This window comes from Lynx canadensis, chromosome D3, assembly GCF_007474595.2.
Source record: "Lynx canadensis isolate LIC74 chromosome D3, mLynCan4.pri.v2, whole genome shotgun sequence".
Classification (NCBI taxonomy): Eukaryota; Metazoa; Chordata; class Mammalia; order Carnivora; family Felidae; genus Lynx; species Lynx canadensis.
In genome coordinates this window covers 62447224-62474190 of record NC_044314.2, presented here as the reverse complement: position 1 = coordinate 62474190, position 26967 = coordinate 62447224, and the positions used below count along the sequence as shown (strand labels likewise).

The window sequence follows — 26967 nt, the reverse complement described above, 5'->3', positions numbered from 1 at the left end:
TTTACCAACAATGAATTACCTTAACCTGAAAAGAGATGATTTCCATAACCAGCATGTTTGGGCTGTAATAGATGACTTGTCCTTTTTATAGGTAACATTAATTTTTAATCATGTCACGTTTACTTAACCACCTGTATTCTTCCTAACTCCGGGAGAGGCTGCCTCTCCTTTTGCTATAGTGGCTTATTTGGCACAAACCCCTAAGGTATACAAGAGCTGGCATCAGGGCTGGTTTATACTCTCTTGTGAGAGCTGAGAAATTTGTTTCAAAATTGGACACAGGCTGCTAAACTGACCTAGATGACGTTTAAAATAAAATGACAATCTCGCATTAAAAAAAAATTAGGAGTAAAGAGAAAAAGAGAAATGGGACAGCAATAAGTAAGGAGGTCTTCCCAAGGGATTTTGTTGGTCCGCTCCATTCCCGGGAAATTCGCGGTACTGCTTCACCTCCCCTGGGCTGGTGAGCACAAGTCCTGAGAGCGGGTCACCTTCCGCCCAACTTCCCGACAACAGCCTCAGGGTGGTCCCCTTGGCCCCGCCCCCTCCACCTGGGCGCCCTATGGGCCACGCCTCCCCAGGGCGCCCCGCCCCGCCGCCGTCCGATTCCGGGAGGCGCGAGTCGGCGCGCTGACGTCCGACGCTCCAGGTACTTTCCCCGCGGCCGGCCGGGCCCGGCGTGGGGGCGGGGCGGGGTGCGGAGCGCGCATGCGCCGCAGCGCCAGCGTTCTCCCCGGATCGTGCGGGGCCTGAGCCTCTCTGCCGGCGCAGGCTCCGCTCGCGCCAGCTTGCTCCCGCCGCCATGTCTGCCACCGTCGAGCGGGAGTTTGAGGAGTTGGATGCTGAGAATCGCTGGCAGCAGCTGTACTTGGTGAGTCACGGGCTCGCGCAGCAGCCGCAGTCCTCCGCCGAGGACCCAGGCTCGCGCTCGCCGGCTCCCTCCCGCCTCCCCCGCCTTCTGCTCCGGGCGGAAGTGGCGGAGCGCGGGCCGCGTCAGGGGCGCGCGTGCGCCGACCGAGTCTCTGATCCCTTTGGGAAAAAAATGACTTTAGATGGGGGGCGGGGGGGTGTTCTTCGTGAGCGCAAGCGCAAAGTCGGTTCTCGAAGGCGGCTCCACAGCGGCACCTGGTGGCGGGCTAGGACGGGCTCCGCGGCCGGGGGAGGGGAGACCCCGGGAGGCTGGGGAGTACCGGTGAGACCCGTGGGCGATCCGAGAAGCTGCTGGGGGCCGTGAGGAACCTGGCGAGGTTTGGGCGGGGGGCGCGGGCGGGCGGCGGGGAGCCGGCGGCAGCCTCGCGGTCGCTCGCACGCTCCGGTGCCAGGCTCTGCCCATGGACACCTTTTTCGCTGGCCAGGTGTTCTGTGGCCGCGCGGGCGGAGGCGGACCGCGGCACCCATTTCCAGAGGCGCGGCCGGCTCTTGCCCCGGTTGTTGTGGGTGACTCCGGGGCCTCTCGAAATGGCAGTGCCTAACCGTAGTGGTGGCGGAAGCTCCTGGCGAATCAGCAGTCATCGTGTTTTCAGAGAGCGCAGTGTCTTCAGCGCGTGGGTCGTCCTCCACAAACAGCTTCCAGACACGAGAATAGGGTTTGGTTGTGTTAGTTAAAAGAAAGAATAAGGATGTTCTCTTTTAAATTTTCTTTACTGAGGAATAGTTAACGTACAGTAAAATACACAGATTTTATACATGGGATTAAGCGAGTTTTCTAAATGTATATACCTGTGCAAGCCCCAAGTCAAAATAAAGAGCTTTTCCATTACCTCGAAGGTGCTGTCATGCCCTTCTTCCATCTCAGAGACCACTGTTCTGATTTCTTACCACCATACAGTAATCTTGCTTGTTGTTAAATTCATCTGAATGGAATCATGTAGTTGAATTGTTTTGTGACTAGCTAGATCAACTTGAGAACCCTTTAATTCAAATAGGATTTTATGCCTTTTGAAATGATTCAGATGCTTGTTCTGTACTGTTTAATTATTACCATATTATTCCCGAGATTGAATTGAGTGGTTGGTGAGTTAAATGCTGCTGCTCCTGCTGCTCGGTTCACTCTTTTTACATTAAAAAAAAAAAAAGTTTTCCTGTAAATTTGGATGATCCTGGGTTTTTCCCCATTTCATTTAGTTAAATGACAGTAAAAAGTGTTTCCTTGGTCATTATGATTAGAATGTAACATTTTCTTCTTGAACACATTATCAGGAAGTGTAATAAATACCCTGATTCACAGGAGTACAGAGTATGTTAGAATAGAGTACTAACTTTTAAGAATGTTGGTAAGGGCTTTACCATTTATAGAACATTTTAAATGCAAATTCTAGTAGGAATCTTTATGTGAGAGCCTGCCAGCTGTCTCTTCTCCAGTTACATTTGTTTAAATAGAAGCTTCTGTTTCCAAGTTGCTAGCAGTATATCAAAATACAGCTTTGAGAAGAGAAAGGTGAATGCTGCAGCTTAATTCAGCTTAACATTTTGGTTAGACAGTTTGATTTGGGGGGGGGATGGGGGTATCATTAATATCTTTGAAAATTTAATGAAAACTGTAATCCCTCTCACCAGAAAAATGTATTTTCTTACATCCACTGAAAATTTCACATTTAGTTTCAAGGAGTTCAGGAAACCCTTCCATGGACTCATGCCAAGGAATCCTTTAGTGGGTTGTTCATTGCTCTTATTATTTTTTCCTAATGGAAGAAGAAGAGCACTCGTTTGGTCAGTAGAAATCATGCAATAAATATACCCTCTCTCTCTGACCCTCCCCCTGTTCATGCTCTGTCTGTCTCTGTCTCAAAAATAAATAAACATTAAAAAAATTAAAAAAAAAAAAAGGGGGGCGCCTGGGTGGCTCAGTCGGTTAAGCGTCTGACTCTGGCTCAGGTCGTGATCTCGCAGTCAGTGGGTTCGAACCCCGTGTCGGGCTCCTGGGCTGACAGCTCGGAGCCTGGAGCCTGCTTCGGATTCTGTGTCTCCCTCTCTCTCTGACCCTCCCCCTGTTCATGCTCTGTCTGTCTCTATCTCCAAAATAAATAAACATTTTAAAAAATTAAAAAAAAAAGAAATCATGCAATATACATGCTATTACAGTAAACGTAGGTCACGAACCAAGAAAGTTAGTAATGGAAAGCAAGTATAGGAAGAGATTTTCCTTTGACTCTAGAATATCCATTCAGCCACACTACAAATGTATTGAGCATCAGTGGTGTGCCAGTCCCTAGCTTTGGGCCTTGGAGATTCAACAGAGAATGCAACGGAGTTCCTTCTCTTGAGGAGTTCACATTCTAGGACTTGTTCTTTTGAGGGCCTCATTGCAATTCCCCATTTTCACTCATTTACTTGTAACACATCTATTATGTGTCAGCATTAGACTGAATCCCAGCCTCAAGGATCCACCCTGCCATAGAGTAGTAAATAGGTAAGAAATGAAAACATAAAGTAAGAAATGCAAAAGCTAGTGTTAAGCACAGGGTGCTGCCTAGTCACCCAGAGGGGTGCACCTGGGAATTCTGGTGATGCTTCCTGGAGAAGGGATGACCTTACCAAAGTCTTGAAGGACAAGTTGGCCAGGTGTAGAGAAAAAAGGAGGGGAAAAGAATTAGTGCTCCAGAGAAGGAAGGAATAGTGTACAAAGGCACAGATCATAAAATCCCATGAGGACTACCAACAAATTAGTAAGATCATTCTACTAGTGTGATGGATGGGGCTAACTGTAGGCAAGTAGCACAGAGAAGTAGTCTCTTGAAATAAACCTGAGGAGAAATGTTGACCTCCTGAACTAAGGCAGTGGCAGGAGGAATGAAGGAAGGGGGGATACACATTTGAAGTGGGAGGGGGATAGATGTATTTGGTCTTGAAATTGTTCAATTCAGTTTGAGATACCTGTGAGACATCAAAATGGAAGGAAATAGTTTAATATATCAATTTGGAGTTCAGGAGAGGTCTGAGCTGTAAATAGCATTTTGGAAATCATGAGCACATAGGTGGTCTTTGAGGTCCTAGATGTGGATGAGATCCTCCAGGGAAAATAGGGAGAGTTTGGAAATGCTTAAGGCCAACAACAGAAATCTTGACCACCAACAACAATTAAGGGCATAGGTAAAGAAAGAGGAGCTTGCTAAAAAGAGTGGAGAGGAATAGCCATGGAAGTGGGGAGACAACCAATGGTGGGTGTGAAGGGAGTTGATGGTCAGGAGGGCCACATGCAGCAGACGGCACAAAGTCAAAACTGAAAGGGCCTTTTGACTTAAGGAGTGGATGATCAATAGATACCTTTTTTTGTAAATTAAAAAAGTTTAATGTTTATTCATTTTTGAGAGAGAGACAGAGGGTGAGCAGGGGATGGACAAAGAGAGAGGGAGACACAGAATCTGAAGCAGGCTCCAGTCTCTGAGCTGTCAGCACAGAGCCCGGCCCGAGGCTTGAACCCATGAACCGTGAGATCATGATCTGAGCCAAAGTGGGACGCTTAACTGACTGAGCCACCCAGGAGCCCCAACAGATATCTTTAAAGAGAGCAATTTCAGTGGAGTACAGAAGTCAGATGCTGAACATTGAGAAGAGAAGGTGGGAAGAAGTACAACCAAGCAAGTGTAGACTGTTTTTTTAAATAAGCTCAGCTTGACCAATGGAGTGGGGAAGGTAGCTAAAATGAAGCACATTTATGTCCCTTCACTACTGAAAACCTTCAGTGGTTTCCCATTGCTCATAATGTAAAATTCAGATCCTTCTGTGGCTTGCAAGACCACATGGCCTGCCTGCCCATATGACTTTCTTCCCTCTTTTCCCCTGGGTTCTGTTCCTTGAAAAGTGCATGACCATTCTCCCCTGAGGGCCTTCATAATTGTAGCTGTCTTTGCCTTAGCACAACTTCTCCCCTTTTCCCCCGCACTTTTGCTTAACTGCCTCCTACTCATCCCTGAAGTCTCACTTCCTTAGGGGGTGCCTTCCTGACCCTCCCATGCAGGATATAATCCCCTGTTACATACTCCATAGCATCACATGACTTCCCCTTTCATAGCAATGTGTTGGATGCAATGCAGCAGCAGATTATTTAGGGAACACAAATTTGCATTAAGCAAACCACTGTTAACTTGAGTAGGGAAAAGTGTTTAAGTGGGCTCTCTGCTTTGATTATCACAAGACAGGGTGGTATTTGTGTTAGGTTTTTTGTTGTTTTTGTGTGTGTGGTGTTTTTTGTTTTTTGTTTCGGCAGTGCTAACTGGATTAGGAAAAGAAAAGCTTTGCTGTTTTTTTTTGTTTGTTTTTAACTTTTTAAATGTTTATTTGTTTTGAGAGAGATGGAGAGCACAAGCAGGGGAGAGGCAGAGAGAAGGAGAGAAAGAATCCCAAGCAGGCTCTGCACCATCAGCACAGAGCCTGGTGTGGAGCTGGAACTCATGAACTGCAAGATCATGAACTGAGCCGAGATCAAGTCAGCTGCTTAACCAACCAAGCCATGCAGGTGCCCCAAGAAAAGCTTTGCTCTTGAGCAAAAAGTAGATGTAACTAGAAATTGGACTTGCTTAGTGGTATGAGAATTTTTACTTTACACCTTCTTGAAAGTCTTGCAGGAACAGTGAATTTATTATTTGAGTCTGAAACTCTTTAGCCCCTTACTTTTTTTCACCCAGTTTGAAAAGTTGGTTTTATAACACAGCTTTTGATAATAGGAGATTTTGTGTCAGAGCCAAACAGACTATGAATTTATCTTTTTCACTACCTCATCAGAGCTTCATGCAGGCAGTGCCAGTGCCTTGCACAGCATCAGGCACCTAGTAGGTACATGGTAAATATTGTTGAATAATGACTTCTTACCAGAAAAGGGTGACTTGATATGTTTACATGTTGGGGTGGGGGTGGGGGGAAGGATAAGCCTAAAGAGAGAGGTTGGACGTTGAAAAATAAAAGGAATTACTGTTGGAGCCAGAAACCTTGGAAAGCAGGTGCTGATGGGAGTAAGAGCACACAGGTTGAAGAACTGGCCTTGAAAGGGCGCAACTAGCAGTAGTGAGATTGCTAGAAAAATCTAACTTGGTCTGACTAACTAATGACATTAATGTAGTCTGAGGTTAACTCTCGCTTTTTGAGAAATGTTCATGATTGCTTTTTTGCTTTTAGTCACTGCTGATTGCTGTCTGAATCAGGCTGGGGCATGAGAGGGGCAGAGAAAGAATGGAGTTTTGTGAGCTTTCAGGGAAGGGAGTACAACTGTAGGGAAATAGCAAAAAAAAACAAAAAATGTAAGCCATGGAATAATGTTTCTAGTAAATGGTGGCTCAGAAAGAATTTGGTTGACTAATCAGAGTTTAGGAACCATGGAACTCTTAACTGGTCATTTTTCTTTATTAGAAATTTGTAGTTCAGGATGCCTGGGTTGCTCAGTTAAGCGTCCAACTTCAGTTCAGGTCATGATCTCACGGTTGGTGAGTTCGAGGCCTGCATCTGGCTTTCAGCTGTTTAGCGCACAACCTGCTTTGGATCCTCTGTCTCCCTCTCTTTCTGCCTCTTCCCCGCTTGCCTGTGTGTACATACACTCTCCCCCCACCCTTACCCCCCCGCCCTAATAAATAAACATTAAAAAAAAGAAATTTGTAGTTCAGATATTGTCAGTAAGAGCAGGTTGTGGGGTTTTTTTTTGTTTGTTTTTGTTTTTAATGTATTTATTGTTTGAGAGAGCGAGAGCATGCACGCTAGCAAGTAGGGAAGGGGCAGAGAGAGGGTCAACAGAAGATCCAAAGCAGGCTCTGCGCTGACAGCGGCTAGCTCTATGCGGAGCTCAAACCCCATGAGTCACGAGATCATGACCTGAGCCTAATGCTCAGTCTACTGAGCCACCCAGGCGCCCCAAGAGCAGTTTTTTACTACTTGGGCGTCAACTACGTTTTGGAAGTAAGGTATCAAGGGAAGTCTTCTAGTATTTATAGTAGGTAGTCACAGGGTAAAAAGCAAAGCCTGCTTACTCTAAAACACTTCCCTTTGCATTGTGTACTACACATTGCCCTGCAGTTGTTTAATCTTAGGGTTTGGGGTTTCACATCATTGCATGTGCTCTTGCTGTATCAGATTCCTTGAATTTCCTTGAAAATAGCCTGCTTTCTCACACCTTGGAGTCTGCACATGTTGGATATGTTCTGTGCCTACCTTATCTATCTAGGAAACCTCTTTAAGACTAGACTGTGGTCTCTTTAGGCAAAGCTATATGTTCCTTCTTTGATTCCTGAACCCTCTGTGTTCTTTTATTGGAGTATAAATCACATCGTTTTAGAATTGTCTGTTAGCTCCTTAAGGAATGCTTTGTTTTTGTTTCCCCACCATTAGCCTGTAGTTCTGAGATGTTAGATGCCCAGTAGTCACTAAACAAAATAATACTGTTTCCTTTTAAAATGTCAGCACCTTGGGGCACTTGGGTGGCTCAGTCAGTGGAGCATATGACTCTTGATCTCAGGGCTGTGAGTTGGAGCCCCACATTGTGTGTAGAGATTACTTAAAAATAAAATCTTAAAAAAAAAATGTCAGCACCTTGGTTTATTCCAGCTCCCTCATTCACAGCTGAGGAGACACCTGTCCAACATGAGGTTATGATTTCTGTAAGGTTACCATATCCAGTGGTGGTACAGATGGGATCCAAATCCTGTCCTTATTTTTTTTTTATTTAAAAAAATTTCTTTTTTTACATTTATTTATTTTTGATAGAAAGAGACAGAGCATAAGTGGGGGAAGGGCACAGAGAGAAGGAGACACAGAATCCAAAGCAGGCTTCAGGCTCCGAGCTGTCAGCACAGAGACTGACGTGGGGCTCGAACCCACAAACCGCGAGATCATGACCTGAGCCGAAGTCAGATGCTCAACTGACTAAGCCACCCAGGCGACCCTGAATCCTGTCCTTATAATTCTCATTTCTGTGTTACCCCAATTTGTCAGTGTGACTGCTTACATTGCTTTCTCCTTAAGATCTACTTGAGATTAATGGAACAGAGGGAGTCATTTAAATTTTTCATAGCAAGGAGGGAGTGGAATGTGTTATAATAGGTGGGGTCATTTTGGGGATTGGAGGCCTCTAACACAGTATCTAGGATCCATCGATTAGACTGGAAAGTGATTTCCAAGTCCCCTGAAACTGTATGTGTGAGTGGACCTGAGTATTTCATTTCTAGGTGATTCCATAGCTTTTGTCACATTCTCACATGGATCTCTATGACAATAGGTAAGGACCACTGCTTTAAGAGAGAGCAGCCTTGGGAATGGTGCCCCAATAGAGAATACATAACTGGAAGTTATAACTAGGTTTGCCTCTGATATATGTTCTGTAGTACTGATGCCTGTCTGCAATTGTGGAAATTCAGACAGTCACAGTTGTCCCCTAGCCTTTCTAGCTTGCCTCTTTTTCAATTTTTTTATTTTAATGTTTATTTGTTTTTGAGAGACAGAGACAGAGCACAGGCAGGGGAGGGGCAGAGAGAGAGGGAGACAGAATCCACGAAGCAGGCTCCGGGCTCCAAGCTGTCAACACAGAACCCAACCTGGGGCTTCAAACCATGAACCATGAGATCATGATCTGAGCCAAAGTTAGATGCTTAACCCACCAACTGAGACACCCAGGCGCCCCTAAAAATTTTTTTTTAATGTTTATTTATTTTTGAGAGAGTGTGAGCAGAGGGGCAGAAAGAGAAGGAGACACAGAATCTGAAGCAGGCTCCAGGCTCTGAGCTGTCAGCACAGAGCCCAATGCAGGGCTTGAACTCACAAGCTGTGAGACAGATCATGAGTTGAGCTGAATGAAGTTGGATGCTTAACTGACTGAGCCACCCAGGTTCCCCACTTTTCTTTCTTTCTTTCTCTTTCTTTCTTTCTTTCTTTCTTTCTTTCTTTCTTTCTTTCTTTCTAAGCCACTTGTATTTCCTTTCTTTTTTTGATATGTTGGAGATCTTTACACATTGAAGAAGTTACGCTTTTGTCATATATTGCAAATACTTTTCAACCTATCAGTTACCTTTGACTTTGTTTATGGTATTTTTTCATGTAGAAAACTTACGTGTTTGCAAAATCAGATTTATGAGCCTTTCTAGGTTTTTGTGCCATGACTTAGAAAGACCTTGTCTATCTAAGGTAGCCATCCAATTAAATTTTTTTTGTGTGGGAAAATATATAATAAAATGTGCCATTTTAGCCATTTTTAAGTGTACAATTCAATGTCATCGATTCCATTTATATTGTTGTGCAACCATCACCGCTGTTTCCAAAACCCTTTCAGCACCCCAAATAGAAACTCTGTACCCATTAAGCAATAACTCCCTATTTCCCCCTCCTCCTGTTAACTTCTGCTCTACTTTCTATCTGTGAATTTGCCTATTCTAGAGACCTCATGCAAGTGAAATCACACAATGTTTTTCCTTTGTGTCTGGCATTTCACTTAGCATAATATTGTCAAGGTGGAACTATGCTGTAGCCTGTTATCAACTTCATTCCTTTTTATGGCTGACTAATATTTTTTTGTATGTATATACCACATTTTGTTTCTCCATTCATCTGTTAATGGACATTTAGGGTGTTTCCACCTTTTGACTATGAATAATGCTGCTGTGAACATGGCTGTGCAGATATCCATTGGAGTCCTTATTTTTAATTGTTTTGGATTTGGACCTAGAAGTGGAGTTGCTGGATAATATGGTAATTCTGTGCTTAGCTTTTTGAGTAACTGTGAACTGTTTTCCTTAGTGGCTGCAACATTTTACATTCCCTCTAGCAGTGTTTGAGGATTCTGATTTCTTCATATCCTCACAAACACTTGTTATTTTCCATTTTTAAAATTATAGTCATGCTAGTAGGTATGAAATGGTTTAGATTGCATTTCTGTAATGATTAAGCATGTTGACTATCTTTTAAATGTGTTTATTGACTGATTGTAAAACTTTGGAAAAATGTCTATTCAAGTCCTTCACTTTTTTTTCCCCCTAAGACTTCATTTTTTAAGAGCAGTTCTAGGTTCACAGGAAAACTGAGGGGAAGATACAGAAATGTCTCACATACTTCCTGCTCCCACACATGTATATCCTTCCCTTTATCAAAATCCCTCGCCAGAGTGGTATGTTTATTATAATTGATGAGCCTACATTGATATGTCATAATCATCCAAAGTCCATAGTTTACCTTGGGGTTCATTTTTGATGGTGTACATTCTGTGGGTTTAAACAAATGTATTTGAATCCAGCATTATGGCATCATACATAAAAACCCTGTGCTCTCCCTATTCATTCCTACCTCCCTTTCCCAACCCCAGCAACCACATTGATTTCTTTTACTGTCTGCATAGTTTTGCCTTTTCCAAAATGTCATATGGTTGGAATCCTGTAGTAAGTAGCTTTTTCAGATTGGCTTCTTTCACTTAGTAATATGCGTTTAAGGTTCCTATGTGTCTTCATGGCTTGATAGTTCATTTCTTTTTTTTTTTAATTTTTAAAAAATGTTTATTTTTGAGAGAGAAAGCATAAGCAGGGGAGGCACAGAGAGAGAGGGAGACACAGAATCCAAAACAGGCTCCAGGCTCTGAGCTGTCAGCACAGAGCCTCATGCAGGGCTCGAACTCACAAACTGTGAATTGATGACCTGAGCCGAAGTTGGACGCTTAACCAGTTGAGCCACCCAGGCGCCCCGATAGTTCATTTCTTTTGAACACTGAATAATATTCATTTGTCTGGATGTACCATAGTTTGTTTATCCCTCACCTCCTGAGGGGCATCTTGGTTGCTTCCAAGTTTTGGCGGTTATGAATAAAGCTGCTATAAACATCAGGTTTTTGTGTATATGTAAATTTTTTACTTCTTTGGGTAAATACCAAGGAGTGCAGTTGCTGGATCATATGGTAAGAGTCTGTTTAGTTTTGTAGGCCAAAACAGCCAAACTTTTTTAGAACTATACCCTATTGGTGGGAATGCAAACTGGTGTAGCCACTCTGGAAAACAGTGTGGAGGTTCCTCAAAAAGTTAAAAACAGAACTAGCCTATGGCCCAGCAATTGCACTACTAGGTATTAATTCAAAGTATAAAAAAATACTGATTTTAAGGGGCACATGTACCCCAGTGTTTATAGCAGCACTATCAACAATAGCCAAATTATGGAAAGAGCCCAAATGTCCATTGACTCATGAATGGATAAAGAAGGTGTGTGTGTGTGTGTGTGTGTACACACACATACACAATGGAATATTACTCAGCCATCAAAAGAATGAAATTTTGCCATTTGCAATGACATGGTTGGAACTAGAGTGTATTATGCTAAGTGAAATAAGTCTGAGAAAAATACCATATGATTTCACTCATAATGTGGTATTTAAGAAACAAAACATGAACATAGGGGAAAGGAAGGAAAAGTAAGATAAAAACAGAGGGAAATAAATCATAAGAGACTCTTAACTATAGAGAACAAACTGAGTGTCACTGGAGGAGAGGTAGATGGGGGTGGAAGGATGAGTTAGATGGGTGATGGGTGTTAAAGAGGGTGCTTGTTGTGATGAGCACTGGGTGTTATATGTAAGTGATGTATCAATGAATTCTATCCCTGAAGCCAATACTGCACTATATGTTAACTAACTTGAATTTAAATGAAATCTTGGAAGAAGGAAAAAAAAAAAATGGCTGTACCATTTTGTATTATCACCAACAGTGAATGAGTTACTGTGTTTTATGTCCTTGTCAGCATTTGGTGGTGTCAGTGTTCCAGATTTTGGCGATTCTAATAAGCGTCTGCCTATTTTTATGTTGTTTGTTCTCTTGTTCAATGGTAGGAGTTCTTTGTATACTGTGGTTATTAATCCCTTATCAGATATATGATATGCAAATATTTTCTTCCAATATGTGTTTCCTTTTAAGTGTATATTGTTACTTGATGTTCAAAAGCCTTTAATTTTGATGAAGTCCTATGTATTTTTTTGTCACCGTGTGCTTTTGGTATCACGATTTAAGAAACTATTACCATATCCATGATTATGAAGATTTTCAATCCTTGTGTTTTCTTCTAAGAGTTTTGTAGAGTTAGCTCTTACATTAGGTCTTTGATCTGTTTTAGTTAACTTTTGCATATGGTAATGGTCCAGTTTCATTGTTTTGCTTGTGGAAATCCATTTTTCCCAGAACCATTTGTTGAGAGATTTTCCTTTCCACACTGAATGATTTTCGCCTGCTTGTTGAAAATCAAGATCTGAGGGTTTATTTCTGAATTCTATATCCTGTTCCATTGATCTCTGTGACTGACTTTATGTTATACCACATTGATTTGATTACTATAGCTTTGCAGTAAGTTTTGTAATTGGGAAGTGTGTGTCCTCCAAGTTTGTTACTCTTTTTCAAGATTGTTTCGACTCTTCAGGGTCTTGTGAAATTCCATATGAATATTGGGATGACTTTTTTCATTTGTGCAAAAATTGTTGCTGGTATTTTGATAGCGATTACATTAAATTAGTGTATCACTTTGGGTCATTTTGTTATCTTAGTATTTAAATCTTCCAATCCATGAATATAAGATGTTTTTGTATTTATTTAGGTTGCCTTTAATTTCAGCTGTGTTTTGTATTTTTTAGTATACAAGTCTTTCATCTTTCTGGTTACGTTTATTGCTAAGTATTTTGATTTTATTGTAAATGGGATTATTTTCTTAATTTCCTCTTTGAATTCATTGCTACTGTATAGAAATACAACTGATTTTTGTGTGTTGATTTTGTGTTTTGCAGCTTTGCTGAATTTGTTTATTAGCTCTAACAGGCTTTTTTGTGTGGGCTCTTTAGGATTTTCTACATAAAACATCATGTCATTTGTGAATAAAGATAGTTTAACAGCTTTCTTTCCAATTTGGATGCCTATTTATTTTATTTTATTATTGCCCAGTTGCTCTGGCTAGAACTTCAGTAGTGTGTTGAATAGAAGTGGTGAAAATGGGGGGGTGGGGTGGGAGGGCACCTGGCTGGCTCAGTTGATAGAGTATGCAACTCTTTTTTTTTTTTTTTTTAATTTTTTTTTTCAACGTTTATTTATTTTTGGGACAGAGAGAGACAGAGCATGAACGGGCGAGGGGCAGAGAGAGAGGGAGACACAGAATCGGAAACAGGCTCCAGGCTCTGAGCCATCAGCCCAGAGCCTGACGCGGGGCTCGAACTCACGGAACGCGAGATCGTGACCTGGCTGAAGTCGGACGCTTAACCGACTGCGCCACCCAGGCGCCCCTAGAGTATGCAACTCTTGATCTGGGGGTTTATTAGTTTGAGCCCCGTGTTGGGTGTCAAAGATTACTTAAAAATAAAATATTTGAAAAATAAATTAAAAAAAAAAAAGTAATGAAAGTGGGAATCCGTGTCTTGTCTCTGACCATTTTTCCTCCTAAATAACTGCCTGCTTTTATGATACTGTTTGTTGAGTATCGTATACCTCTCTCCTTCCTCTTCCCCCCATTTGCCATCTTTGTAATTTGCAAAATTCCTATATGTGTGTATTGGGTGAACGAAGCATGAGCAAATGCCTGTATAATCTGATCTCTCTGCACTTGTTCATCCCCATTTCTTGTATTTTCCTCTCTTAAGCACCACAGGTTTTGTGTTGCTTATACTTCTTGTAAGATACCAGTTATTCATGCTTTCATTTATGTTTTATGTACCTTCACATCTTTGTGACTTTGCACAAGCTGTTTTTTCTACTTAGACATGTCATTCCCTACTTGTTTACGTGGCATACTCCTGGTCATTGTTCAGGTTTATTCATGCACTGTGATCTTCACTCCCCCAGGTGAAAATAAATCCACTTTCTGTGTTTATTTTATTTATTTGTGTGTTCTTTTTTTAGTTTATTTTTGAGAGAGACAGAATGCAAGTGGGAGAGGGGCAGAGAGAGAGGGAGATACAGAATCTGACACGGGGCTTGAACTCATGAACCAGGAGATCATGACCTGAGCCGAAGTTGGATGCTTAATCGACTGAGCCACCCAGACAACCCTCTGTTTATTTTAAATGTGGACATACTTTTCTTATGGTACTTATTAGACTGGCTTCTTGATAGTCTCATGAAAATTCTCAAGTTTGATTATAAAAAAAGAGAAAGTCATTAGATACAGTTGTACAAATAGCAGTAAACATTGACAGCAAGAATAGTGATAGATAATGATAAGTGGACATAATTTTCCAGGTTCTTAATCTCATTCAGTAGAGGCTTTTTGTTGTTGTTGTTCTTATTTATCATTGAAATGACCAAAATACAGTGATAAGAAAAAAAATCTACATTATTATTTGACATGAGAAGGGTCCTACCCATATATTTGAGACTTAGAGGATTTTTTTTTCATTTTTATTGAGAAATCACTATACATTTAAGGTGTACAGCATGATGGTTTGATTTCCATGTATTGGAAAATAATTACAGTAGGTTCAGCTAACATCCGTCTTCTTGTATAAATTCAATCAAAAGAAAAGAAAGGAAGGAGAAAGTTTTCTTGTGATGAGAACTTTTAGGATTTACTGTCAACATTTCTCTGTATCACACAGCAGTGTTAGCAATAGTTACCATGTTGTATTACCTCCCTGGTACTTATTTATCTCTTTAACTGGAAGTTTGTATCTTTTGACCACCTTCCTCCAATTCCGAAACTGAGGGGATTTTGATAGTAAACAGTGTAAGCATCCACAAAAACTTGGGTAAGAGCTGATGCCTACGTTTTCTGTGAAGATGAACAAATGTTAGGCATGTGAAAAATTCAGCTCCTCAGAGACTCAACGGGGTGCCTGTGTGGCCCTGACTGGTTCGGCGACTCTTGGTCAGAGGTCATGATCTCAGTTTGTGAGATTGAGCCCTGTGTCAGGCTCTGCACTGAGAAGCCTGCTTGGGATTCTCTCTCCATCTCTCTCTCTCTCTCTCTCTCTCTCTCTGCCCCTCCCCTGCTTATGTGCACGAGCTCTCTTTCTCAAAATAAATTAATAGACTTAAAAAATTTAAGACTCACTAGCAAAATAGTGCAAAATACCAAGTTAGCTTGACAAAAATCTCTGCATTTGGGAAAAAGATATTTAAACTGAATATTCTGAGAAAGCATTTAAAACACATAAAGGTCTCAAATCTTTGTGATAGGCAGTTCTGAAAGAAAGACCCTGAGGTGATACAATGACCAAAGAAATAATGGAAGAATACCTCTGAGCTGAAGAAAGCCTTGAATTTCAAGATCAAAGGGGACCAGAAAGTCTTCACCAGGAATATATTTAAAAAGCAGGAAAACCTGCATGAATTTCTGCATGCATCCTGATGACTTTTCTAAGTATTCAGGATAAAGAAAAAGCCCTGCAAGGTAGAAAAACAAGTAGTCTTTAGAGAAGAACCAATGACATTTGCATCAGACAAATGCACTCTGACATTGGATGCCAGAAGATAATGGAGAAATGTCACCCAAGAGCTGAGAGAAATGGAATAGGTGTAGAAAGTAGGTTTGGGCAGTGAAGCCAAATACAATCTAGAGTTAACGCTAAATAGTTATAATTATACTTGTAAACCTTACTTAAATGATAACTATTTTTGAAATAATTGCACATGTTAAAAAATATGGATGCAAAGTTCTAGCTTATTTCAAGAAGATTTGGGGGATTGAGCTGTAGGAAGAGAGAAGTGAAACCTATAGTAATTGTACTATATATTTACCAGTAGGGATTTATTAATAGATATTTTCACATTAATAGAAATATATAAGTCCAAACATGCTTTTGCAAAATTTTAAGACTAATTCCTGGTAAAATAGGAATGGTGCTTTTACTTCTAAATTACTGGAAGTAAAGAGGAACAAAGAAAATGTGATTAATACAGAAAAAAAACGGGGAAAAGGAAATAAGGAAGCATAACATAGAAAACAGCTAATCATTTCTGGGTGAAAGAATAAATCAAGACTGCCATTAAAGACTAGAAAATAATGAGATGACACTATTCTAAACTTAGAGGATTTGAAGTTTAGAAGTTTGGACAGTCTTTAAAGTAAGAAAAACAAAAAAGAATATTAATGAGCTAAGTATTGTATTCAAGCTAGAAGAATGATAAAATGAAACAAAGCTTTAGAAGGCAGATTGAATACACAGGAAAGGTAGAAATGAATGAGTAAGCATTTCCTCTCCCCTTCCAAATAGGTAGTTCAATTTTACCTATGATTATAGCCCTAAAACTAATGTGTCATCGACAGATATTATCTAGAGATAAAGTATAAAACACCATTCCCAAATTTATTCTGGGGATATAAAGAATTAGTAACACTATATATAGTGTTGTATAGTGTTACATAGTTATATAGTGTTACCATAGTAACACTATATAGTAACACTATAGAATTCATCCTCATTGATTAAAGGACAAAAAAAAAGTGTAGTCATATTGAGATCAGTTAAAATTAAGCAACAAAAATTTTTTGAATACTTAAGAATATACTTAGGAAATGTGTTGGGTTTTACAGTTGCACCAAAAAACCTTAAAATACCTAGGAATAAACCTAACCAAAGAGGTGAAGGTCTATACACTGAAAACTATAGAAAGCTTATAAAAGAAACTGAAGAAGACACACACACACAAAAGAAAAGTATTCCATGCTCTTGGATTAGAGGAACATACACTGCTAAAATGTCAATACTACCTGAAGCAATCTACGTATTCAGTGCAATCCCTATCAAAATAACACCAGCATTCTTCACAGAGCTAGAACAAACAATCCTAAAATTTGTATGGAACCAGAAAAGACCCCTAATAGCCAAAGCAATCCTGAAAAAGAAAACCAAAGCTGGAGGCATCACAATCCCGGACTTCAAGATGTATTACAAAACTGTAATCATCAAGATAATATGGTACTGGCACAAAAACAGACACTCAGATCAATGGAACAGAATAGAGAACCCAGAAATGGGCCCACAAACGTATGGCCAACTAATCTTTGACAAAGCAGGAAAGAATATCCAATGGAATAAAGACAGTCACTTCAGCAAGTGGTGCTGGGAAAACTGGACAGCGACATGCAGAAGAATGAACCTGGACCACTTTCTTACACCATACACAAAAATAAACTCAATGGATGAAAGACCTAAACATAAGACAGGAAGCCATCAAAATCCTTGAGGAGAAAGCAGCAAAAACCTCTGACCTCGGCTGCAGCAACTTCTTACTCAACACATCTCTGGAAGCAAGGGAAACAAAAGCAAAAATGAACTATGAAAAGCTGCACAGCGAAGGAAACAGTCAGCGAAACTAAAAGGCAACTGATGGAATGGGAGAAGATATTTGCAAATGACATATCAGATAAAGGGTTAGTATCCAAAATCTGTAAAGAACTTATCAAACTCAACACCCAAAAAACAAATAATCCAGTGAAGAAATGGGCAAAAGACATGAATATAGATACTTCTCCAAAGAAGACATCCAGATGGCCAACCGACACATGAAAAAATGCTCAACATCATTCATCACCAGGGAAATACAAATCAAAACCACAATGAGACACCACCTTACACGTGTCAGACTGGCTTACATTAACAACTCAGGCAACAACAAATGTTGGCAAGGATGTGGAGAAAGGATCTCTTTTGCACTGCTGGTGGGAATGCAAACTGGTGCAGCCACTCTGGAAAACATTATGGAGGTTCTTCAAAAGATTAAAAATAGAACTACCCTATGACCCAGCAATTGTACTACTAGGTATTTATCCAAGGGATACAGGTGTGCTGTTTCGAAGGGACATATGCACCCTGTTTATAGTAGCACTGTCAACAATAGCCAAAGTATGGAAAGAGCCTAAATGTCCATCGATGGATGAATGGATAAAGAAGATGTGGGATATATATACAATGAAGTATTACTCAGAATCTGAAAGAATGAAATCTTGCCATTTGCAACTGCGTGGATGGAACTGGCGGGTATTATGCTAAGCAAAATAAGTTGGTCAGAGAAAGACAAATATCATATGACTTCACGCATATGAGGACTTTAAGACAGAACAGATCAACATAAGGGAAGGGAAACAAAAACAGGGAGGGGGACAAAACATAAGAGACTCTTAAATATGGAGAACAGAGGGTTACTAGAGGGGTTGTGGGTGGGGGGATGGGCTAAATGGGTAAGGGGCATTAAGGAATCTACTCCTGAAATCATTGTTGTACTATATGCTAACTAATTTGGATGTAAATTAAAAAAAAGTACAATTTAAAAAATTGTATTAAAGAAAAAAAAATGGATTCTACCAGAGCAGTAGGTAGTATTCGCATTTAAGCTGCTGAACAGTTATTTAGTGCTATAAATAGTCCCAAATACTATGCTAAAGATTTTTCTCTTAAAAGAATAAAGTTATTATAAGAATTGAAAAAAAAAAAAAAAGAATGTGCTTTTTACCTTGTTGGCACAGGATATCTCCTGCCCATTTCCACCCCTGACCCCTAGTGGCAAAACCAGTACCCAGGGCAGGCAGACGTGAGAAGGACACAGGTCAGCAGAGCCCTTTTTATCTGCAACCCAGCCCAGCGACTTCTGCTTGTTCTCTGGCTGGAACTGTGTCGCATGACTATTCTTACCTGTATTGGAGACTGGGAAATACAGGTTTTTAGTTGGGCTAACTGTAAGTTGGAAAGTAAAATTAGGAACTTTGAGTAAAAAAGAATGGGTATTGGGATAGGCGACTAGTATGTACCTCTGGAGCTGCTTTTTTAAGTATTGGATAGGTTCTGTGTTGAGTCGACTCTAGTCTGGTATGGTGAAGAAAAAGAAGTATTAGGGGTTCTGGTCTTCCTAAATGCACTGAAATTAAAGAAAGGTAAAGAAGAACAAATAATAACATTGGAAATGAGAGAATGGACCCTGTAAGAGTTATGTGGTTTTTTATTTTAATTAACTGAGAAAATAGAATGTATTTGTTATGAATATATTTCTTAACCCAAGAACTTGGCTGTTTTATGGTGTTTTGTAAATTAAAATTTCTTCCCTACCTCTATACTTGGGGCTCCATCTATTTAATTTTTTTTTTTTTTTTTTTTGGTAACGTCAGTAATGATTTGTCACAGTGTACACAAATAAGTGTGTTTCTTTAGGCTAAAAATTGGAATCAGAAACTGACAGATAAACTTAACTGTGGCAAATAGGTTTAAATTTTTTTTAATGTTTTATTTTTGAGAGAGCGCGAGTGGGAGCAAGTAGGGGAGGGGCAGAGAGAGCGAGACACAGAATCTGAAGCAGGCTCCAGGCTCTGAGCTGTCATCACAGAGCCCAACATGGGACTTGAGCCCACGAACCTAAAGATCATGACCTGAGCGAGATCATAACCAACTGAGCCACCCAGGTGCCCCCGGAAAATAGGCTTATATGTATAACACAAGCATTGAAGAAGGGCTCATATAATGGAGGGACCCTCTGTGCCCAACAAAAAAATTTTTTTTCTTAATTGAAGAAGTTCTTGATATAATCCGGATAGCAATCCCTTATCAGATACATGATTTGCAATGATTTTTCTCCCATTCTGTGGATTGCAGCAACTTTTCAATCTGATTTTAAAACTATATAGCATTAGAACTGATATTATACTTGTATTTATTAGAATTTTAGTTTATTTTAAAGTAATATATGAACTCAAGAATATATAAATATATAGTTTAAAACCCAAATGGCACAAAAAGTGCCCAATGAAAAGGAGTTAAAAGGACAGGTTACTTTGGAAAGAAAGAGGGGCAGGGTAGGGGGAAAGCCTTTAGCTATATCTGATTTATGGGGTTTTCTTTTTTTAATTATGTAAGTTTCAGGTGTACAACTTTACTGTTTGACATCTGCGTACATGACAAAGTGATTACCACCACAAGACTAGTTACCATCCATCACCATGCAGTTGGCCTCCTTCATCCATTTCACCTACCCTTAAACCCCCTTCCATATAGGTAACCTCTAGTTTGCTCTCTGTATCTGTGAGGTTTTTATTTTGTTTTGTTTTGTTTTTTATTTTTAAAAAAACAATTTTTTTAACGTTTATTTAGTTTTGAGACAGAGAGAGACAGAGCATGAAGGGGGGAGGGGCAGAGAGAGAAGGAGACACAGAATTGGAAGCAGGCTCCAGGCTCTGAGCCATCAGCCCAGAGCCTGACACGGGGCTCGAACTCATGGACCGCGAGATCGTGACCTGAGCTGAAGTCAGACGCTTAACCGACTGCGCCACCCAGGCGCCCCTATTTTGTTTTGTTTTGTTTTTAGATTTTACATGTGAGTGACTCATACAGTATTTGTCTTTCTCCTGTGACTTATTTCATTTAGCATACCTCAAGGTCTATCTATGCTGTAACAAATGGCAAGGTTTCATTCTTGTTTATGGCTGAGTAGTAGTCCATTGTTTTATTTACATATATTTCACATCTTCTTTATCCTTTCATCTATCAATGGACGTTTAAGTTCTTTCCACATCTTGGCTATTGTAAATAATGCTGCAATGATGTGTTTTATTCCTTTTCTAAAAAGATTTGAATGAGATACTCAAAAGTGGCAATAAATGTTTAATTTCACTGATGGTAACATGAATGTGATATATATTTTTGTTTGATAGCTTTCATTATTAAAACAACTCTTTAGTTACATAAATCTGTACCCTTCCCTAGATGTTCACTTTTCCTCCCTGGAAGTTACTAACTTCTCATCTTCTTCTAGAAGTATTCAGTGTATTCTCAGGCATATATATGTTTGAGTGGAGTGCTGCCTCCCCCCATGAGAGCCTATTCTTTTGTACTTTCTTTCACTACACAGTGTATCTTTGAAATCCTGTCATATCACTGTAGCACTTAGTGTCCTTTTTCCTGATTCCCATGTATTCTGCTGCGTTGGTGCATTGTGATTTATCTCCCCAGTTCACTCCTGAAGGACACTTAACATTCTTGCTAATTTTTCACTGTTATGTACAGTGCACATCCTTGTGTGTACATCTTCACACATACCTGTGTGGCTGTGTGATATAAAACCCTCCTAGAGGGTAAGGAGGGTGAATCAAATTTATGATCTTATTAAATCATTCTCAAACATTGTATCTGTGTACGTTCTGTCAGTCATGTATGAGAATGCTTCTTCACTCTTACCTGCATAGTGTTTCAGAATTTTTTATTCTCACCAATTTGTGTCTCTACAGTTGATACAGAAGAGCTATTAACAGAAAACCGTATGTTTTAGTATTATTTCATATTAATATTTTTTATATGTTACTAACTTGCAATATGAAATTATTTGTACTTTGTAGTGTTTCAACTCTATAAAGTGTTTCAGATTATGCAAATAAATATAAGCTGAGACCTAACTTTAATTTTACATATAAAATTTATTACTTAATGTTTAAGAATGTTTATAATTAATGTGTGGAAATAGTTGACACTTTTTCATCTTTTCAGCTAATTACAATTATTTGTTAATGCGTTCATGGAAAAGTATTTGAAACTGAAAGGTAGTATTTCTTTTTATTTTTTTTGAAAGGTAGTATTTCTAGCCAACTTTTTTTTTTTTTAATGTTTATTTTTTAGAGAGAGACAGAGTGCAAGTGGGGAGGGGTAGATAGAGAGGGAGACACAGAATCCTAAGCGGGCTCCAGGCTCCAAGCTGTCAGCACAGAGCCTGATGCAGGACCTGGACCCACAGACTGCAAGATCATGACCTGAGCTGAAGTCGGATGCTCAACCAGCTGAGCCACCCAGGCACCCCTCTATCCAACTTCTTATATGAGATTGTGTAACTTTGGTACTAAAACTGAATAAATAACATGCAAATAGAAAATTAGAGGTCAGTTTAACTTAAAAACATAGGTGCTTACATTTTAAATTAAATAATGATGGTACATCCAGACAGTGGAATATTATTCTGCACTAAAGAGAAGTGAGCTATCAAGCCATGAAAAGACATAGAGGAAATTTGAGGTCATATTACTAAGTGAAAATCTGTTAATTGTAATTTAGCACATTACCAGAGTAAAGGAGAAAAGCTATATGATCACTTCCATAAATGTAGGGAACACATTGAATACAATTCAACACCCATTCATGATAAAAAATGTTTAGTCAACTAGAAGTTGAAGAGAAACCATCTTAATTTGAAAAGGGTATATCGATCAGAAACCCAAAGCAAATGTTATGTTTAGTGGTTAAACCTTAGAGGCAGTTTACAAATCAGGGGAATATTTGATATTGATTAGGCAGTCCCAGCCAATGAAATTAGATAAGTAAGGGAAATAAGAGGTGTGAATAAATAAGAAATATGAAATATAGGGAAGAGACAGAATGATCACTATTTGGTTATATTGAGAAATTCAGAGTCACTACAAAATAATAGAGAGCTCGGCTAGATTGCTGGATGAGAGAGAAGCATTAAAAGTCCGTAGAAACAATTGGGGGTGTGTGTGTGTGTGGCGCAGATTGCATTTTCCAAAGTAGCCAAACCAACATACATTCTCTGCATACACAGTGTGACTGAGAGTTCCTCCCACTGAGAGGTGGTCTGTGTTTCACTACTCTTTGCATCTTAGAAGGCTCAGTGGGTGAAAATACGAACTATAAAGTTACCTGTTCTGGGGCTGGTGGCATATAAGAGGGTGTAGAACCCACAGTAAGGTCATTTGCTAAGTGACTTCAATAATTTATTTATGCTTAATTTATAAAATTATCTGGTGCCTAACTTAAAATGCTTTTTCTCACATGTGATAGTGTGACCAAAGACCCAGTTAATTTTTCCTGTTAATGCACACTTGAAAACAATTTTTTAATGTTTATTTTTGAGAGAGAGAGAGAGAGAGACAGAGTGTGAGTGGGAGAGGGACAGAGAGGGAGGCACAGAATCTGAGGCAGGATCCAGGCTCTGAGCTGTCAGCATACTTAACCGACTGAACCACCCAGCTGCCCCTCACTTTTTACCAGAATTCTCAGAAAAAACGTATTCTGTTTGGGTGAAAAAACAAATTGGGTGATACACCAAATAGCTGAGTGCCTAGTGCAGCTGTGTCCTCACAGAATTTCTTCCATTGTAGAACAAAGAAAACTGTAAGGGTCCTAAAATGAGCTTCTGGCCTAGTGATGGTTGCTAAGCACTTATGGCTCTAGAAATAAAATTTGAGAATATTTCTGGACTCAAAGTAACAGTAAAGTGGCATAAAGATGAAGAAATAGATTAAAGGTTTTTTTTTTTTTTAATTTTTAATGTTTATTTATTTTTGAGAGATAGAGTGTGAGCAGGGGAGGGGCAAGACAGAGGGAGACACAAAATCTGAAGCGGGGTCCAGCCTCTGAACTGTCAGCAGAGCCTGACACGGGGCTCAAACCCACAAACCATAAGATCATGACCTGAGCCAAAGTCAGCTGCTTAACTGAGCCACCCAGGTGCCCAAGATGAAGAAACAGATTAAAGTTTTAAGGTAGAAACTCCAAAATAGAGATGGGTATTATTGAGAGTTTAGTCAGAAATCTGAGTGTGATGTGTTTACCCTAGATACCTCCATTGCATTAGTTCTGTATTACATAACGTGTTTAAGGTTACTTGTAGGGGTTGAATATTGCATGGCAATATATAAATTCATCAAGAGCAGAGACTTTGGTGCCTGAACGACCTTTGTTGTCCTGCCACTTACTGGTTTTGTGACTTTTGACAGATTGTTTTATCTCTCAGAGTCTGTCATCCCTCACAGGGATAACTGTTCCTACCAGTGTTGTCAGAATTGAAATAGATAACGTAGGCAACGTGCTTTGTGTTGTACTTGGCATATCATAAGTGTTCAATAAATGTTACTTTATACTGGCTGGGAAGGTATCTGTTTTGCTATATACAATTTAAGAGGAATATTAAAATATATTTTTGTTATTTTAAGGAAATTCGCAATGAGTCCCATGACTATCCTCATAGAGTGGCCAAGTTTCCAGAAAACAGAAATCGAAACAGATACAGAGATGTAAGCCCATGTAAGTATTTGTGGTTTTGTGTGCATGTGTATGTTGGTTTGTTTTAGGCAGGTTACGGTGAAAAAGTTTGGGACAGGGTTGATAAATACAGTGTTTTTTTTGCATATTAACATAATAAACGTTCTTTAAGGAAGAATTTCAAGGTCTAGAATAGAAGGAAGGAAAACTGCTCATAATTCATCCTTCAAACACAGCCACCGTTACTTTGGCATACTTTCTACTAATCTGTTTTTCTTATGCATAATTTCCTTTCTTTAAAATAATTGTAGTCATATATGTGTGTATGTGTATTCATAAACATACTTCCTTTTCCTATTATTCCATAGGCTTTGTAAGTTTTACTTAAAATATTTATCAGTATAGTTTGCTTTTTTCCCCAAATTATAAAAGTTGCATGTACTCACTGCAGAAAACTTTTAAAACAGAAATATGTAAAGGAAAAAAACCTATAATTTAAAAACAAATAAAAACTTTTGGGTTTATATTCTTTTTGTATTTTTTCTGAACAAACATATACACATTCTTTTAAATTTAAAATTAGAATCCTTCACATATTGATTATAGCTCTTTTCCCACATAGCAATACATTATAAACATTTTCCTATATTAAGTCTTTTAGTGGCTTTAATAGTGGCTTTGGATGTGCCATTCTTTTGTGTAACGGTTCCCTTGTGGTTGACCATTTGGATTCTGATGTACCCACTCATGTACATGCGATGATGGTTCGGTGTTAGTGTGCTGAGTCCTCCTGTATAGACTGAATAATCTCACTCTATTCAAGGTCGCAGATTATATACCCTTATGTATGTTGTATTCCTTGTTAGAAGGGTATGGACATTCCATTGAAAATCTAATTACTGGGGGGAAAGTCCATACTTCATTTCTTCCATGAACAATGTTTTTCCTTCTGTCAACCAAGTACATTTCCATGAAAATATGTTGGCTAATCTTGGACAAATCAGATGGACTAATCTGTTAAAATATTTCATGTCTGTTATCAATTACTTATTAAATACTAGGTTTCTCTTTCCATATGGTGTGGGTGTGTGTGCAGGGAATGGAGTTGTGGGCAGTGGTTGTAACATTTAGGTGCTCCTTCACCCTCTTCAAATTTCTGGTTGAATATCCTTGAGCTAGAGACACTAATCTCCAGTGTTTACCATGACTTTGAAGACCCTATGTTCCAGGTGTACACTTTGCTTTGTTGCCTTTAATTTAAAAAAAGAAAAAAACAAAAAACCAAACTTCTTGTTTTGATAATTATAGATTTGCATGCAGTTGTGAGAAATAGCACAAGGGTATCTTCGCCTGGTTTTCCCCAGTGGTAACCTCTTACATAACTACAACCAGGAAATCCACGTGGATGCAACCTATTCAGATCTCCCCAGTTTTACCTGCACTTATTTGTGGCTGTGTTCAGTTCTTTGTGGCTCTGTTACACGGTAGTGTGTGGGATCACAGTCTGGGCACAGACCAGTGGACCAGCCCCACCACAAGATCCCTCCCTTTTGTGGCCCCAGCCACCTTGCTCCCTTCCTCCTATTCCAAGTCCCTAGTTGCCCTTGTTTTTTTACATAAATCTGTTGTAATTGCAATCACTGGATGTGATAATTGATGTTTGAATTCCCTGATTAGTTTGATCAAATTGATCTAAATCGAGGAATTGGTAAAAATTGGAACTGAGATGCTTAAAAGTAAGACATTTGTAACTTAAATTCCTCTCAACTATACAAGTCAATGAAATGGTTGTGATTTGTCCCTTAAATGTTAGACTTATTTACCCAACTACCTGTTGGACAGGCCAAGTTGAAGGCTGCAAGGAGAGCTTGGTTGTTACCAAGTGTACTTAGTAACCCTGCGTCCATCCTCACTGGCTTGGGCTCTTTTTTCTGTAAGTCTTCTCAGGAAGAGAGCCATTCGCCTTGTATGGGTACCTAGTATTAGGGACAGGCATTTCTTCCTCAGAGGAGGTGTGGCCCCATGCCCCCTGCTGTCTTTCTGGCCACTCTCTATATATGGTGGTCTCCAAAGCTGCACTCTGCTATGGGCATGCCACTCAGTGAACCCTGTCCCTGCATCTTCTCCTTGTAGAAGCCTGGCTCTCCCCTGAGTAAACTACCTTTCTGTCTTTCTCAGGTAGAGGCTACTTGTTCTTGCTTCCCCTGTAACCACAGAACTTCCTAGTCCAAGCCATTACTCTCCAACTTGCATATTAAAATGATCTCCTCTGAGACTCATGCCATCCAGACACATCACACTGCTGCCCTTGGATCTGTCCCAACTTCACAGTCCCCATGTCGCAGCCTCCTCTCACATATTTGCCAAAGGCTTGAATGCTGAGGACGCCATTCACTGTCTTCCTCTTTGCCCTCTCCTCTCAGTACCTCTTTCTTTGTGCCTCGATGGCGTCGTGTCCCTGGGAAGGAACCATGTAATGCCGTAGACTTACGGTTCTGGACCTCTCAGCTCACAACCTGAAACCTTAAACGCCGCTATCTTGACGGCTACTTTCTGTCTTCTTAGCCCTTGACTTCACCAGGATCTTTAGTTCCTTGATTTTTTCACCTATTGTAGTACATTACTTCCTTCCCCACCTTACTTATTACTTAATGACTTTCTTATTGTTCTAATATATTGGAAAAATAATCTCTGTGGGTCTGTAATTCTCCCAAACCCCATGAAACTTTGCCTCAAGTAGTTTGTTGTTCAGCTTCTGTAAGCTATCGTTGGGTTCATGTGTGCACTTGGGTAAGCTTGGGCACTGATTGGACCTGGGGTGCCTCACTGTCCTCCTACACACCGTTGTCATTTCCACTGCTCCTCCGCTCTGGCTTGTCCCAGAGGAAGCCAGCTCTCAACCCACCTTCATGCCCACTACTCTCAGAATGTGATCTGCCTTCAGTCCTGCAGAGAAACATTTTAAAAATCAGGAAATAACTCTTCAGCTTCCACCACCTGGAAAGTTAATCTCTCTCTGTGCTCATCTTAAGTCCCAGGAGAAGAACCTCCCTGTTCTGATCCTAGGTTTGTATCCCAAT

At 39.9% G+C, this 26967-nt stretch overlaps 1 protein-coding gene across 3 annotated transcripts in view; it reads left to right on the top strand.

Annotated features, from left to right (window-relative positions):
• Window positions 1-706: 706 nt before the first annotated feature.
• Window positions 707-26967, top strand: part of PTPN2 (protein tyrosine phosphatase non-receptor type 2) — an 86089-nt gene continuing 59828 nt past the window's right edge. The window contains exons 1-2 of one of the 3 annotated variants that reach the window (XM_030335937.1): window positions 707-871; window positions 23839-23929. In XM_030335937.1, coding sequence (XP_030191797.1) covers window positions 803-871; window positions 23839-23929 — 160 coding nt within the window. In that variant the 5' untranslated portion in view covers window positions 707-802. The remainder of the gene's footprint in view (window positions 872-23838; window positions 23930-26967) is intronic. The other 2 variants (XM_030335936.1, XM_030335938.1) reach the window with 2 other exon arrangements.